The 14922-nt window shown below is 42.9% G+C and overlaps 1 protein-coding gene across 1 annotated transcript in view; it reads left to right on the top strand.

Moving 5' to 3' along the window:
- Positions 1–577: 577 nt before the first annotated feature.
- Positions 578–14922, top strand: part of SNX6 (sorting nexin 6) — a 49399-nt gene continuing 35054 nt past the window's right edge. The window contains exons 1-2 of the mRNA XM_018567041.1: positions 578–722; positions 849–899. Coding sequence (XP_018422543.1) covers positions 717–722; positions 849–899 — 57 coding nt within the window. The 5' untranslated portion in view covers positions 578–716. The remainder of the gene's footprint in view (positions 723–848; positions 900–14922) is intronic.

Raw genomic sequence — 14922 nt, forward strand, 5'->3', positions numbered from 1 at the left:
CTGAAATAAAGATGGTTATATTGACCATATTTTTTTTAATCTTACCTTTTATTTGATTTGATGCTGAAAAGGATTGTTTAATTCAAAACCAATAGAAAAGTTGTCTGCGTTGATCCGATCACGTTTAATGACAACTTTGATAAGTTGGCTTATTGACACATTTGCTCCAAAAGTAAATGCATTGAAATGATCCACAGATAAATAAAGTGTTTATCTAAATGTCTAGAATTTTCCATCCATCTGTTCGTTTTTGGGTGAAATGATAAATATTTGCTAGGTTTGATTAAAATACTTAGAAAAGTGTTTTCAAGTTATCCTATCTGCATGTGTGTAGCCGGTAAAAGATCAGATCAATGTATTTTGTAATGTAAGTAGTAGACGAAAAATTTTTTCATTTGATTTAAAATAATCTGTTCAACAGATGTGCGGAAAATCTGTGGAAGGAATTCCTAGGTACTGGAGCTCAGGAGATCACCCGTCTGTGTTATGAAGGATTATCGCCAAAGACCAATCTCCACGTTCCCTCAAAAAACATGGCCGCTCAAGTCACCTTCCCAGCGTCACATGACGCTCCAACCCACCAAGCAGGCTTGCAGTTCGGTCCAGCTGTCATTCAGCAGGGCCCCCCTCCTCCTATCACGTGTCCCCGCGGCAATCTCTCCGCCCCCTGATCCTCGGTTGAGCCCGTCCCCAGCCTGCCAGTGAGCGTCTCAGCCATGATGGTGAGTAGCGGAGGGGAGGGCAAGTGAATGGCGCCTCTGCAGGGCATAGTGCTGGCTGTCTGACCCAAGGGGCCCATGCGAGGAGGTATCGGAGGTTAACAACGATGTTTTGTTGTCTCTTTGCAGCAGGAAGGCCTGGATGATGGACCCGACTTCCTGTCAGAAGAGGACAGAGCGGTAAGTGGCCACATACCCTTATCATGGCAGACTGGACCCTCCCAGGGTATGGCTGTACCAGTGGTTGGCAGATGACAGGGAGAAAGGCAACATCCAGATGTGCAGATGATGCTCCTCATCCATTGGTGCTCATGGTATAGACTGCTCCTCATCTACTAAGCTCCCTGCCATAGACTGCTCCTCATCTACTAAGCTCCCTGTCATAGACTGCTCCCCATCCATTGATTCCCCCTGCCAGGGACTGCCCCTCATCCATTGATTCCCCCTGCCGGGGACTGCCCCTCATCCATTGATTCCCCCTGCCGGGGACTGCCCCTCATCCATTGATTCCCCCTGCCGGGGACTGCCCCTCATGCATTGATTCCCCCTGCCGGGGACTGCCCCTCATGCATTGATTCCCCCTGCCGGGGACTGCCCCTCATGCATTGATTCCACCTGCCATGGACTGCCCCTCATGCATTGATTCCCCCTGCCATGGACTGCCCCTCATCCATTGATTCCACCTGCCATGGACTGCCCCTCTTCCATTGATTCCCCCTGCCGGGGACTGCCCCTCATCCATGGATTCCTCTTGGCATAGACTGCTCCCCAACCAGTGATACCCAGAACAATGTTTTGTACACAGTATTCACAGGGTTTCCAGATATCTTAAAGCTTTTAGGCTCCTTTCACATCTTGTTGCAATGTAGGTGTTCTGCGGTGCCATTATTTCTTAACGGCGCTCCAATGCACCTAGGGATAACTTGTGTTGTATTGCACCACATCACACGTTATCCTGTTACCATGCAATTTAAAGAAAAAAAAACCAGTCAAACACTTTGAGTGCAAATCTAGCTGCAGCAGACAGCCTATTGATGGCAGTGCACCACAATGTACCCTGCAGCAACTCTGTAAAGTTACATTGCAGTGGTGTGAATGGGGGCTTATGCTGGGATCTCACTTTCATGTTGATACAACAAGCACTATTGCACTATGTGTGCAGTGCGGGGGCATTCATTTTTAGCCACTCCCGGGAAGGACAGGTCAACCTGTCCTTCTCTATGGGAGTACGCCGCCCTACGCTCACCCAAACTGCATGTCCGTGTATGTGTCCGTACTCGTACGCTGACGGGATGGATCCTAACTGCGTCCGAGCAGGGACACCCGCACGGACGTGCAGTTCGGGTGAGTGTAGGGCGGCATATGGCCGCGTACAGAGAAACTGGCTGCTGCGTACAAATCACACTCGCCACCTGTCCTTCCCGGGAGCGGCCCGATACGGCCGTGCACGCAGCAGTCTTCAACTTCAGCAAGCTTCAAGCAGTGCTGAGGCCTAAGGGAGATTGCTAGCAGCCAGTAACAATCAACATTTCTATGTGCTAAAGCTCTAAAAGCTTGATGTATGTTATGTTCTTATAAAAGCTAAAGCCTGTATGTACAAGGCCTTCCTGAAGATTAATCCTGTACAGTCTCTTTGAGCTGGCCCTCATCCTGCTCTGCTGTGAATAAACCGCTCCGCACCACCACTGGATGGAGAAACTGAAGACTGTCATTGTAGTTGCCTGAATAAGCTGCTCCTCTCCTAGGGCTAGCACATTCATGGTAAATAAAGAGGTTAAAGTAGTTCTAAAGTCCCAGCAAATACTATCCTATTGTAACATCTGCATTGTAATAAGAATTCATACTATAGTTTTTGATAATGGAATCAAAGCTTACTTGAAAAAAATCCTTTAATGTAGTGAGTGATGCCTTCTGTCTGCCCATCACTTTCATCAACTTCCTGCATACTCAGTGTGCTCTGCATCTCTTTACCTGCTGCCTAATGGGACACAATCTTTATTTCTCAAGATTACATATCCCAACATGCATTGATTTCAGCAAGCCATGATAATGTTACATTGTTCAGATGTTGAGTTGTAGCTCTGTGAGAGTTGTGACACAAGTGCATATTTACAGGGCAGAGTCAAATTGTCAGTGGATTGAGGAAGTGTGTTCTATGGGCATCTTCATTAAGTAAGTTTACAAACCTTCATATGGTTGAGTTGTATAGAATATATGGAAATTCAGTAGGGATGCACCGATACTAGTATCAATATCGATGCCGAGTATTTGGGCGAGTATTTGTACTCGCCCAAATGCTCCGATGCCTAGCCCGATACCTCCTGTATCAGGAAGCCTGGCAGCGCATCATTACACACTGCCCGGTTTCCTGATTGGCTGGAAAGTGTCTCCATGCTCTCTCGTCACTTGTGATGAGAGAGCATGGAGCCGACTTCCCAGCCAATCAGGAGCCCGGGCAGTGTGTAATGACGCGCTACCCGGCCTCCTGATTGGTTGTGAAGTCGGCTCCATGCTCTCTCAAAAAAATTATCTGTACTCGGTACCAAAATACTGGTATCGGTGCATCCCTAAAATTAGGTATAGAAATATACTGTATATTTTAAATTTTTGATCATAGATACCCCTTACAGTAGCCAGGAGACTGTGGACTATGCATCTTAAAACAGAAGCAGGGAAGACTGAGGACCCCTTTTAATTTTAAAGAGGAACTGTACCCATACCTTTTTAAAAATGACAAATATACCTTCATAAATCTGCAAACTGATACTTGTAGATAATTGCAGGATTTATACTCCATTAGCATACCTTATTTTTCTTTTCCTCCCCAGTCTTCTCATGGTAGCCATTTTGACTAAGGGCAGATTAATGTATCTCCATTTACTTCCTGGAACTCTTGCACATGTGACCATGCACATCTCAGGGGAGGAAAATGCCTTTCCCCGAGATCTCATGACATTACAGATGAGATTTCCCAGCAATGCTCTGCTAATGTAAACTTCCCAGGATGCAAAGCTTGGGCACATTACATCGATAATACCCAAGAGGACCAGGAAATGGAAAAACAATAATATGTCAAATCTGTTGAACTAATGAATGTAAGATAAATTCATATCCGCATGCAGAGCTTACTGATGTGATTTTTTTTTAGTGAAATGGAGTAAAGGTCTGCTTTAGAGCTGGTCACATAAAACCAGAATCTTAATAAATTGTATACACAGACAAAAATATAAGGAACTAACATGACGAGAGCCTGTGATGATGTTAAAGTGGATTTCTAAAGAAACTGCATTATTTATGCCTATTTTTCTCACTTCCTTTCAGTGACTAATTTACAATGCATACATCTAGGGCTGCAACAACTAAGCGATTATAATCGATAATGAGATTAGTTGATGGTTCGATTATTTGCAGCAGCTCTGCTCCTCCGTTCTCCTCTCCGCTGGAGCTGGCTGAAAGCTGTTTGTGTCCCATTTAATCCCCACTGTCTCCCCGCCTGTATCGGCTGAGGGGCAACTCGGACCACTGCAGCCAGCATCAGCGGGGAGGAGAGACTGCAGTGAGTCTGCATTCCCCTGCTGTCCCCCCTTGTACTTCTTCTATCCGCCCCGTTCCTCCTCCTGCCCCCTCTTCTGCCGGTGTTCTATCAATCCCTCGGATTCGGTGCCTTGCGCTCCCGTGCGGACGATTGCATTGCGGCCGGAGGGCGTGGCTACGGTGCCATTCACTTCAATGGCCCTCCACACCCACTCCTGCCCCACTAAAAAGCTAGCCGGCCGCAATGCGAGGCAGTGCGTTTAGGCCAGAATCGCCCCGGAACGCACTGCCTACAACCATTGCACAACTTTTTTTGTCCAGACATCTCGCACTCGTTCAATTTTCTTACAACTAGCCCATCATACACAGAACCAATGTAGTTCGCAGTTAACGCTCGTCAGCACCACCACCTTGTCAGTTTTTATCGATTGAAAGGATAGATTTTTGGTTTGAGCATGTGCAGTTTGCATCTTGAGATTTTTGTTGTACAACGCTACTAACCTGTCAATTTTCGTCCAACTAGACAAATGTTTTCTAGCCTGCTTGAAAGACAAAAGTCTGCCAGTTGTACAGTAATTGAGGTTGTGCGATCCCTGGTAGATTTTCAGCCGAAAATGCAATCACAAAAATCTCCAGATAGTTGTAAGGTGTATGGGCCCCTACACTCACCGGCCACTTTATTAGGTACACCTTGCTAGTACTGGGTTGCACCCCTTTTGTCTTCGGAACTGCTTTAATTTATGGCTTTGATTGAACAAGGTGATGGAAACATTCCTTAGAGATTTTGGTCCATACTGACATGATAGCATCACACAGTTGCTGCAGATTTGTCAGCTGCACATCCGTGATGCGAAGCTCCACCAGCCTGAACCGTTAATACAAGGCAAGAAGGATCCATGCTTTCATGCTGTTTACATCAAATTCTGACCCGACCATCCGAATGTCGTAACAGAATTTGAGACTCATCAGACCAGGCAACGTGTTTCCAACATTCTATTTTACAATTTTGGTGAGCCATTGCAAACTGTAGCCTCAGTTTCCTGTCCTTGGCTGACAGAAGTGGCACTCGGTGTGGTCTTCTGTGGCTGTAGCCCATCTGTTTCAAAGTTCAATGTGATGTGTGTTCAGAGATGCTTTTCTGCATACCTCGGAGGTAACGAGTGGTTATTTGAGTTACTGTTGCCTTTCTATCAGCTTGAACCAGTCTGGCCATTATCCTCTGACATCAACAAGGTATTCTTGCCCAGAGAGCTGCCGCTCTCTGGATATTTTCTCTATTTCTGACCATTCTCTGTAGACCCGAGAGATGGTTGTGTATGAAAACCCCAATAGATCAGCCGTGCCATGTTCAAAGTCACTTAAATCACCTTTCTTCCCCATTCTGATGCTTGGTTTGAACTTCAGCAGACCATCTTGACCATGTCTACATGCCTAAATAGATTGAGTTACTGCCATGTGATTGGCTGATTAGATATTGTGTTAACGAGCAGTTGAAGAGGTGTACCTAATAAAGCGGCCATTGAGTTTGTTTTACTTGCCTGTTAGAGCATGGGAGCATAAAGATGCAAATTCCTAGAGTATGGGAAATGCTGCATGAGGATACTTTTATCTTCAAGGCTTTACTTCCTTTGAATATCTGAACAACCTCTTTAATATTTTAGGAGACTCTTAACTCTCTGTATGTGGTTAAGTCTTTGTCTCTGTGTATGATAGCAAGCATCTAACCTTTTTATTGTGAGGGTTTTTTCTTCCATCTACATTTTGCTCACAAGCTGAGCTGATCCATTAATTGCATTGGCCTGGGTGTGTCTGCCTCACAGGTGTGGGGCTTTTACTGATTGCTCTGGTCACAGCCTTCAGGTTTTTTTGTGCAGCACTTTCACAGTCCATGATGAGGGCTTTATCTTGCCTCGATAGAGACTCTATACAGTATATCAATATATAGTTCAATGGCTAGGTGAAGGGGAATGCAGCGTTCCTTGCCATAAGCTGGCACGGCAATAGAAGTCCTTCTCTTGTCTACATCCCTTGCACAGTAGTTGATGCATACATTGGTAGATTAGCACCTGTGAGCATTGGTATGTCTATATTATCTGTAAACTAACCAATTTACTGCTTTAGTGAAACCATAATTGGGTTTTGATGTAGTTATGAATCTCAGTATTTGTGGAGGCCTTGTGTATTGGTACTACTATACTGTCTCCCGAATAACCAATTATTGCTTTAGTGAAAGTATAATTGGTTCATAAGGTAATTGCCAATCTCTGTATTTGTGCATACCTTGTGTATTGGTATTACTGTCTCCAAAATAACCAATTTCCTGCTTTATTGAAAGCATTATTGGTTCATGAGGTAGTTGTGTATCTCAGTATTGTGCATACTGCTTTGCTGATCTGCGGCATGTATTATCCTGGAAATGATTGTGTCTATTGTCCTTAAGTGTGTCTATTTGTCTTATTTTGCTTTTTGATTACTGCATTTCGATTTTAATATGAAGTCAACACTGAGTTTATGGCATGGGGTATGGCATTAGTTAGACCTATTTTTAATAGTAACCAGAAACTACACTTATCTGGAATCTACCAATCTGCCGGATAATGGGGAGTTTACTGTATATTGGTATTACTATACTGTCTCCGAAATAACCAATTTACTGCTTAGTGAGCGCATCATTGGTTCATGAGGTAGATATGTATCTCAGTATTATGCATTCCTTGAGGGGAATTTATCAATACTGGAGCAGCTGTGCATGACAACCAATCAGCGTCTTTGTTTCATTTTCAAATCTTAACTGAACAAACTGAAAGAGAAGCTGATTGGTTGACATGCACAGCTGCTCCAGTTTCGATAAATTCCCCCCTTATGTATTGGTATTACTATACTGTCTCTGAAATAACCAATTTACTGCTTAGTAAGTGCATCATTGGTTCATGAAGTACTTGTGAATCTCTTTATTTGTGCATACCTAATGTACTGATGGTATTATACTGTCTCTGAAATAACCCATTTACTGCTTTAGTGAAAGCATCATTGGGTCCTGAGGTAGTTCTGAATCTCAGTATTTCTGCATAACTAATGTAATGGTATTACTATACTGTCTCTGAAATAACCAATTTGCTATTTTAGTAAAAGGATTGTTGGTGCATGAGGTAGTTAGTATTGGTGCATACAATGAGGGGAATTTATCAAAACTGGAGCAGGCAAAATCTGGAGCAGTTGTGCATGTCAACCAATCAGCCTCTCACAGAAAAAAAAATCCCCTGTGTACTTACTGTTTTGCTGATCTGTGGCATGTATTATCCTGGAAATAATCATGTGCCTATGTGTCTTATTTGCTTTTGATTACTGCATTTCAATATTACCGTATATACTCGAGTATAAGCCGTCCCGAATATAAGCCGAGGGTGGGAAATGAGGCAGCTAATGGTAGATAGATACCAATAAAATTACATTAATATTTATTTAAAAGAAAAATAACCTAGCTCTGTAAGTGGAAAAGGGGGTACAGGGCTACATATCATGTACTACGGATCATTTAACCCATTCATATTAGCAGAGGATAATTGTAAATCTATTGTTCAGTGCACTCTATATGTAGTATATAGTACATGTACATATAGAGTGCCTGCAACAATACATTTACAATGATCCTCTGCTAACATGAATGGGTTAAATGATCCATAGTACAGGGCTACATACAGATCATTTAATACATTCATGTTAGTATCATTGTAAATGTATTGTCTGCACTGTATTAGCAGTATATACTCTATATGGAGTATATACTGCTAATACAGTGCAGACAATACATTTACAATGATCCTCTGCTAACATGAATGGGTTAAATGATCCATAGTACAGGGCTACATACAGATCATTTAATACATTCATGTTAGTATCATTGTAAATGTATTGTCTGCACTGTATTAGCAGTATATACTCTATATGGAGTATATACTGCTAATACAGTGCAGACAATACATTTACAATGATCCTCTGCTAACATGAATGGGTTAAATGATCCGTAGTACATGATATGTAGCCCTGTACCCCCTTTTCCACTTACAGAGCTAGGTTATTTTTCTTTTAAATAAATATTAATGTAATTTTATTGGTATCTATCTACCATTAGCTGCCTCATTTCCCACCCTCGGCTTATATTCGGGACGGCTTATACTCGAGTATATACAGTAATATGAAGTCAATACAGAGTTTGTTATGGTATAGTATGGGGTATGGCATTAGTTACCCTTTTTTTTTTCCAAATAGTAACTATCAAGCAACCAGAAACTACATTTATCCGGAATCTACCAATCCCCGTGCATGCCAAATAACGGGGAGTTTACTGTATTGGTATTACTATACTGTCTCTGAAATAACCAAACCACTGCTTTAATGAAGGGATCATTAATCATGAATCTCTGTATTTTTCCGTACCTCATGTATTGGTATTACTATACCGTCTCCGAAATAACCAATTTGCTGCTTTGGTTGGAAGCATAATTGGTCCAGGAGGTAGTTGTGAATCCCATTTGAGTTTATACTCTTTGGACTTGTACAAGACGTATGGATTCATCATTGGTTATGATGTAGTCAGGAATCTCAGTATTGGGGTTCCTTCTGAGTTTTTTTGCATAACTACTCTTATCTACAACTTTAACGATTACAGCATGTAAAAGCATTATTAGGTTTGATATAGTTATGAATCTTGGTAATTGTATCATCATCTGAATTCATACTTGTGCATTTATATAACTAGAATGGCTCCAGGATAACCGATTTACTGCGTGGCTGAAGACATTTTTTGTTATGAATCGCATTTTATATATTTTCAGAGTTCACTCTCTGTATACAGTATAGTTCCATGATCTACAAGATGACCAATTTACTGCTTTAGCATCCTTGGTTTATGATGTAGTTCTGAATCTCAGTATTGAAGTGTTCCCTGAGTTCATACGTTAGGCAATGGTATAACTTTACAGTACTTAGTTCTGTGCAGTCCCAGTGTAGTGAAGTCCATTTGGGTTGCAACTACAAATGCTTTACAGGCAAGCCTTTTTTTGGTCGTAGCCAGTTGTATAGCTCCAAGCTCATGACAGGCCATGTGGGGTACTTGTGCATATTTGAAACTGCACCAGGATGGTAACCCCTTGCTCCGTCCTGGTACATTACTAGTTGGTTAGGTTCAGTGATGGCTTGGGTATTCTGTGCATTCCTTGCAGTCTGTTTTTTTTATGGCAACACTCAACCCTGTGTAGGTCTAGTGTGGGGCTTCAGCATTTTGTTTTGTGTCCCCATGTTATTACATGATTTCCCACTTTATCAGGCATCCATGTTATAACAGTAAACTTTCAATAACTCATTTACAGAAGCTAGTTGTTGATTGTGCCCCCTGCATATCAGAACGTTTCTTGTGTAACTGGTGGCAATCTATTTTACACCACATTAAAAAACTGGCGACAGTATAAGAACATTGGCAGTACTGATGGTAGTAGAAGGCTACATCCAAACTTGCCACTTGCACTTTATAGCTCTATATGCAGGGGAAGATCTGACAACATTTATGCTGCGTAAATAGTTACATTAGCCTAAATAATGTTGGGGGCAGAAGCTCTTTTTATGTACACTCCAGAGTCTGCTGTTGGGTAATCCAGGTGTGCCGCATCTGGACAATTGCGGGTTGTTGTATCTGTTGTAAGACAAGTATAGATTCCAGGAGGGTTAACCATGCCTCTTTTTACTCTAATCCATGCATTGATTAGAGCAAGCTCTTGTTCATCTAGGTTTTTAAAAGGTGTCTTTGGTGCCACCTGGAAGTCAGCTACCCTTGGAGGAAATCCAAGAATATTTGGCCTGTTCAGGGCCTAAAGAAGGCTGTAAAGCATCATAACACCGATGCCTGGTGAGTTATGCTATCTATTGCCCCTCCAGAGGATTTTATGGCACTCTCCAATAGGGCCTTAGTCATATTAGGAAGAGAAACATGGGGTTATTTTTACCAGAGCTTATCTGGTAGGAAGCCACTGGCTCTCCTGTCAAATCTCTTGTGTTGCATCACAGAGTTGTCCTCTCCTGCTGAGTTCAGACTTTTGACAGAAAGGAGGCTTTTGGCAGTTGTCGTCCCCCATTCGTTGTCGTACACATTCGGTCCCTGGTAACTTCTTTCCAGGAATCTTTCAGGGCAGCAGGGATTCCAACCCTGCTTGTTGAGGGGTGTGTTTTAACATGGTGTTTTTTATTGTAACAATCTGGTGGTCCTTCTGCCTTTTGGCTCTATTGTAAAACTGAGGTGGTGGGGTGGCAGCGCCCCTTTTTATTTTAATTGTGGATGATGTGTTTCTTGTTTGTAGGCGGATCTAGGGCTGCAACCAATGATTATGTTCATAATCAGTTAGGTGGGCGATCTTCTTCTTTATTTTTTTTTATTTCTATTTAATCTGATTAAAAAACATTAAATACCATCCTTAATTTAAAATGAAATACACAAATGCAGTGTTACAAATCATAAAGTTTACTCCAGAATAAAACTGCATGCACTATTTTTTGCAATCGCACTGCACAGGAACGCACGGCGTAGTGGTATGGTGGGTTTCAGTGAGTGCAATCACACTGTAGGTGGGAGGTGCGTTTGGGGTGCTATTGCAATGAAAGGCACTGCAAAGCTAACCCCCCCCACAGCAAATTTTGTCAGGCCAAAACCAAAATGTATTATTTAATTGTATTGTAAGCACATGGCGCATGTATAGCTTCAGCCAGGGAATGACAACTGCCAGTGGCAAGATTCCGCAGATGGCAGCTGAATGTAAATACAGCAGGTAGTGGGCAGGTGCAATAGCCAGCCTGCTATTGGCTATTTCAAATTGCAATAGCAGGCTGGCTTTTGCACCCACCCACTGCTTGCTGTGCCCTCCTCCCAAAATGGATGAGAGGGCTAGGGGATTCAACCAACTAATCGATAATGAGAATGGTTAACAACTATTCTCATAATCAAATATCGATTAGTTGGTTGCAGCCCTAGGTGGATCCTATCTCTCCACGGCTGCCCTGGAAGGTTCCTGGAAAAGAAGTTACCAGGTACCTAACTTGTATTATCATTTAGTCTCCAGGTGTATGTGCCCCTATAACCTGACCCCAGGGATAAAGCTATAGTAATGGGAGCGTGATTGGACCACAAGATAGAACCCATAGTTACCCCAGGTGAAAGATCTAACAATTGCTGGTGGACCAAGATATGATCAATCCAGCTATAAGAATTACGGGCCGAAGAAGAATGTGTAAAATCTCTATCCATGGGATGCAATGTTCGCCAACAATCTATTAGCCGCATTATAAACTTTCTGGACCTAATTTTGTAAGTATGGCCCTTGGGTCGAGAGGGCTTACCTGTTGAATCGAGTGCTGCATTGAATATTAAATTTAAATCTCCCATTACCAACCATAAGGCGGCGGTAGAACGGAAGTTCGTCCTTCTCCTTCCCAGCTCCCCCCCGACACCAGAGAAGCCGGTCCCGGGCCCCTAGAAGGGGCAACAGTGTTCAAATCGGCAAAGCACCTGGCTACAAATTTTGTGTTGACCCTTATTACACAAATACACCGTAGCAAGTAAAAACAAACAATTTGCATAATAAAATTTCAAAAACAGACATCGGCCTTGTTCATCCATGACCAAGTCTAATACATAGATAGGGACATTCTTATGTATGGCAATTGATACCCACCTTAACACTTAGTTTCTGGATCTGTACTATAAAACCACTTAGTATAATATCTGTTATGAAAAGAGGGAACAGATCTGGTTTTAAAATGGGTTTCCTGTAGATATAATAAATCAATCTGCTGTTTATGAACATTATATAAAATGTGTGAGCAATTCTCAGGTATCCTCAGCATCCTATCTCGCCAGTCTCATTGTCACAGGTCGGCTAGAACGATGAGGTGAGTGAAAAGCACTCACCTCATAGTTCTCCTTTTTAACCCCTTCATGACTGAGGCCTTTTTTTTAGCTTAGAACCCCTGAACATTATATGTTTTCTGAAAGCCAAGACCCTGTAGAATAAAATGGTGGCAGTTGCAAATCTTTATGTTGCACGGTATTAGCGCAACTCCTCATCAAACCCCAACATTTTGTGAAAAATTTACTTAAATGCCCCAAAACACAAAATACCAATTTTTAAAAATAAAATATGAGGTTACAACGAGTAAATAGATACCCGACATGCCCAGGTTAAAAATTGTGTGCTCCTGTGAAACGGCGACAAAATTCATAGATGTCCATAGATGCTTCAAAAGCCCCCTACAGGTCATCAGTTTAGAGATGCCCTAGAATTATTGCTCTCACTGCGGCGTGCGCGGCGATGCCTAACGTAGCGAGTTAGTCGTTTTCATGTGTAGGCACACCTGACGCGTGTTTACGTGAAGATGCGCGTGCTCGTGGGGGACTTCAAAAAAATGTTTACATTATTTTTAGATTTTATTTAATGTTCATTTTAAAAACTTTTTTTTTAACTTTAATTGCTATCACATAAGGGAACTTACAAGCCCCCCATGTGATAGCAGAGGGTGGTGACAGGTACTCTTTAAGGTGATACTGGGGGCCCAAAAGACCCCCAGTGTCACCTTTACACTCCAAATAAGCTATTGAAGTGCAGGTCGCACTTCAATAGCTTGTAGCTGGGCTTCAGGAGCCCAGAACTGACAGCTATGGAACCAGAAGTGATGCAATCTGCATCACTTCCGGTCCCATAGAACGAGGAGGGGAATCGACGAACGGAAGTTCGTCCTTCTCCTTCCCAGCTCCCCCTCGACACCAGAGAAGCCGGTCTCGGGCCCCTAGAAGGGGCAACAGTGCACAAGAAAAATGATGACTCCTTCACCGGACCGTAGAAGCGATCTGGCGACAGCTGAGTCGCCAAAATCGCTTCTACTGTAAAGCGGACAGTCGGCTTTACAAGTTTAAAAGCCGCTGGGAGTCTGTTTAAACAGCCCCGATGCCAGCGACGTACACTGGGACACCATCCCAGATCCTGCCCCCTGTACTGACCATGGCGGGGGGACTGAAAATACATTCCTATCCGGAATGCTGGAGTCCGAGAAGCTGGCACAGATAGCGGCGGCTTCCTTTACATCAGCAAGGCATGTGCTAATAAATGGCCGTGAAGCTCGCTGTGTTCGCTATCTGGACAGAGCTCTGCCGAGCAGCATCCTATCTCGCCATTGGCAAGCCGCACACCCCAGTGTTTGACACATGTGCTCTACAGCTTTTAGTTTTGTATTAAGCAATCCTGACTATTTGACCGCTTTATACGCATTAGTTTTCAGCTTAAAAGGCAAAAGTGTCTAAGGAGGCCTTACAGCCTACCATTGAGCCGACCCTTCTACTGCGAGAGGGAGAAAATACAGCTAAATAAAAGAATAAACACCATCCCTGAGAGGTAAGCCTGCATTGTTACAGTTCTAGAGTAGAGATTCAGACTGTTACAAATGGCCATTTGTGACAGGTTGTTTTTAAAGATTGCAGGCAAATTGCTGAAAAACGCAATCGAAAAAAAGTTAGTATCTTACTAAAGAGATTGAGTCATGTCTCAACATCTTCCACATCCATGCTTCAAAAAAATATGTCTGATGGCTATGTCCCTTACAGTGTGCAAGCTCCTTCCTCCAATCCCTGGAACAGTACCAGCAGTTACATAGGAGGCTGGGAGAAGGAACCAGCATGTAGTGGTTATGGTTGGCGTCTTGTGAGGTTACACCGGAAGCTTCAGGTTCTCAAGTAATGGTGTCTGTGTCCAACACAGCTGTAACATATACTGTATAGGAGCGGTTTCATCTGCCAGAAGATCTGCAAAGTCCTTTTACATTTGTGAATTATCCGCCCTGATGTGCTATAATTGGATAGCATTTAGAGGGGGATAACACATTTCAGACATTGTAGTTACAGACTTCATGATGACATTTTACTGATTGCTGTGTGAACGATCAGTCAACATTATCATTATGGTGACACCCACATTTACTTGCTTCTCTCAGTAAGGACTTCACCACTCCTTCAGTTACTTCCTCTGCAAGCCTGATTTCAGCTTTTAGCCAGGTGTTTGGTGACTTACCAAATATTTGCCTTTTATATTAATGAAACCAGTTGAGGTAAAAGTAAATTGAGATGCAATGTTTACCTTTTTGTTGGGGGCTTTGTATGTGAGTTACAGGCTGAAGAGTTGCAGTTATTTTGGCAGGTAACCGTTCACATGTATGTATTGGAAACTTCCTTGTGAAATGCTAGCTGCCTGACTTTCTGGCTACAATACTCTGCAGTGGCAGCCTCTATACCACTTCTGTGCTGTGTTTCTCTCTCTGTATTTAAGGTGATATTAAAGTCAGAAGGTTTTTAAGCAATTTTCAAATGCTGATGAAATAATTTACAATGGATGCTGCTGCTTTATGTTTAAACTAGGGATGCACAGATGCCGAGTACTCTTACTCGCCCAAATGCTCCGATATTTCCCTGATGCCAGAACTTCCAGTCAGAGGGAAATGCCGCGAGGGAGCATGGAGCCGGCTTCCCGGCCAATCGTGAAGAAGGCTTCATGCGGCTTAGCGACACTGCGAGGCAGCCTGTCTTCCTAGCCAATCAGGGAGCCGGGCAGCGCTTCATGACCCACCTCCTGGCTTTGTG

This window comes from Nanorana parkeri, unplaced genomic scaffold, assembly GCF_000935625.1.
Source record: "Nanorana parkeri isolate BGI_ZX_2015 unplaced genomic scaffold, ASM93562v1 scaffold1002, whole genome shotgun sequence".
Lineage (NCBI taxonomy): Eukaryota > Metazoa > Chordata > Amphibia > Anura > Dicroglossidae > Nanorana > Nanorana parkeri.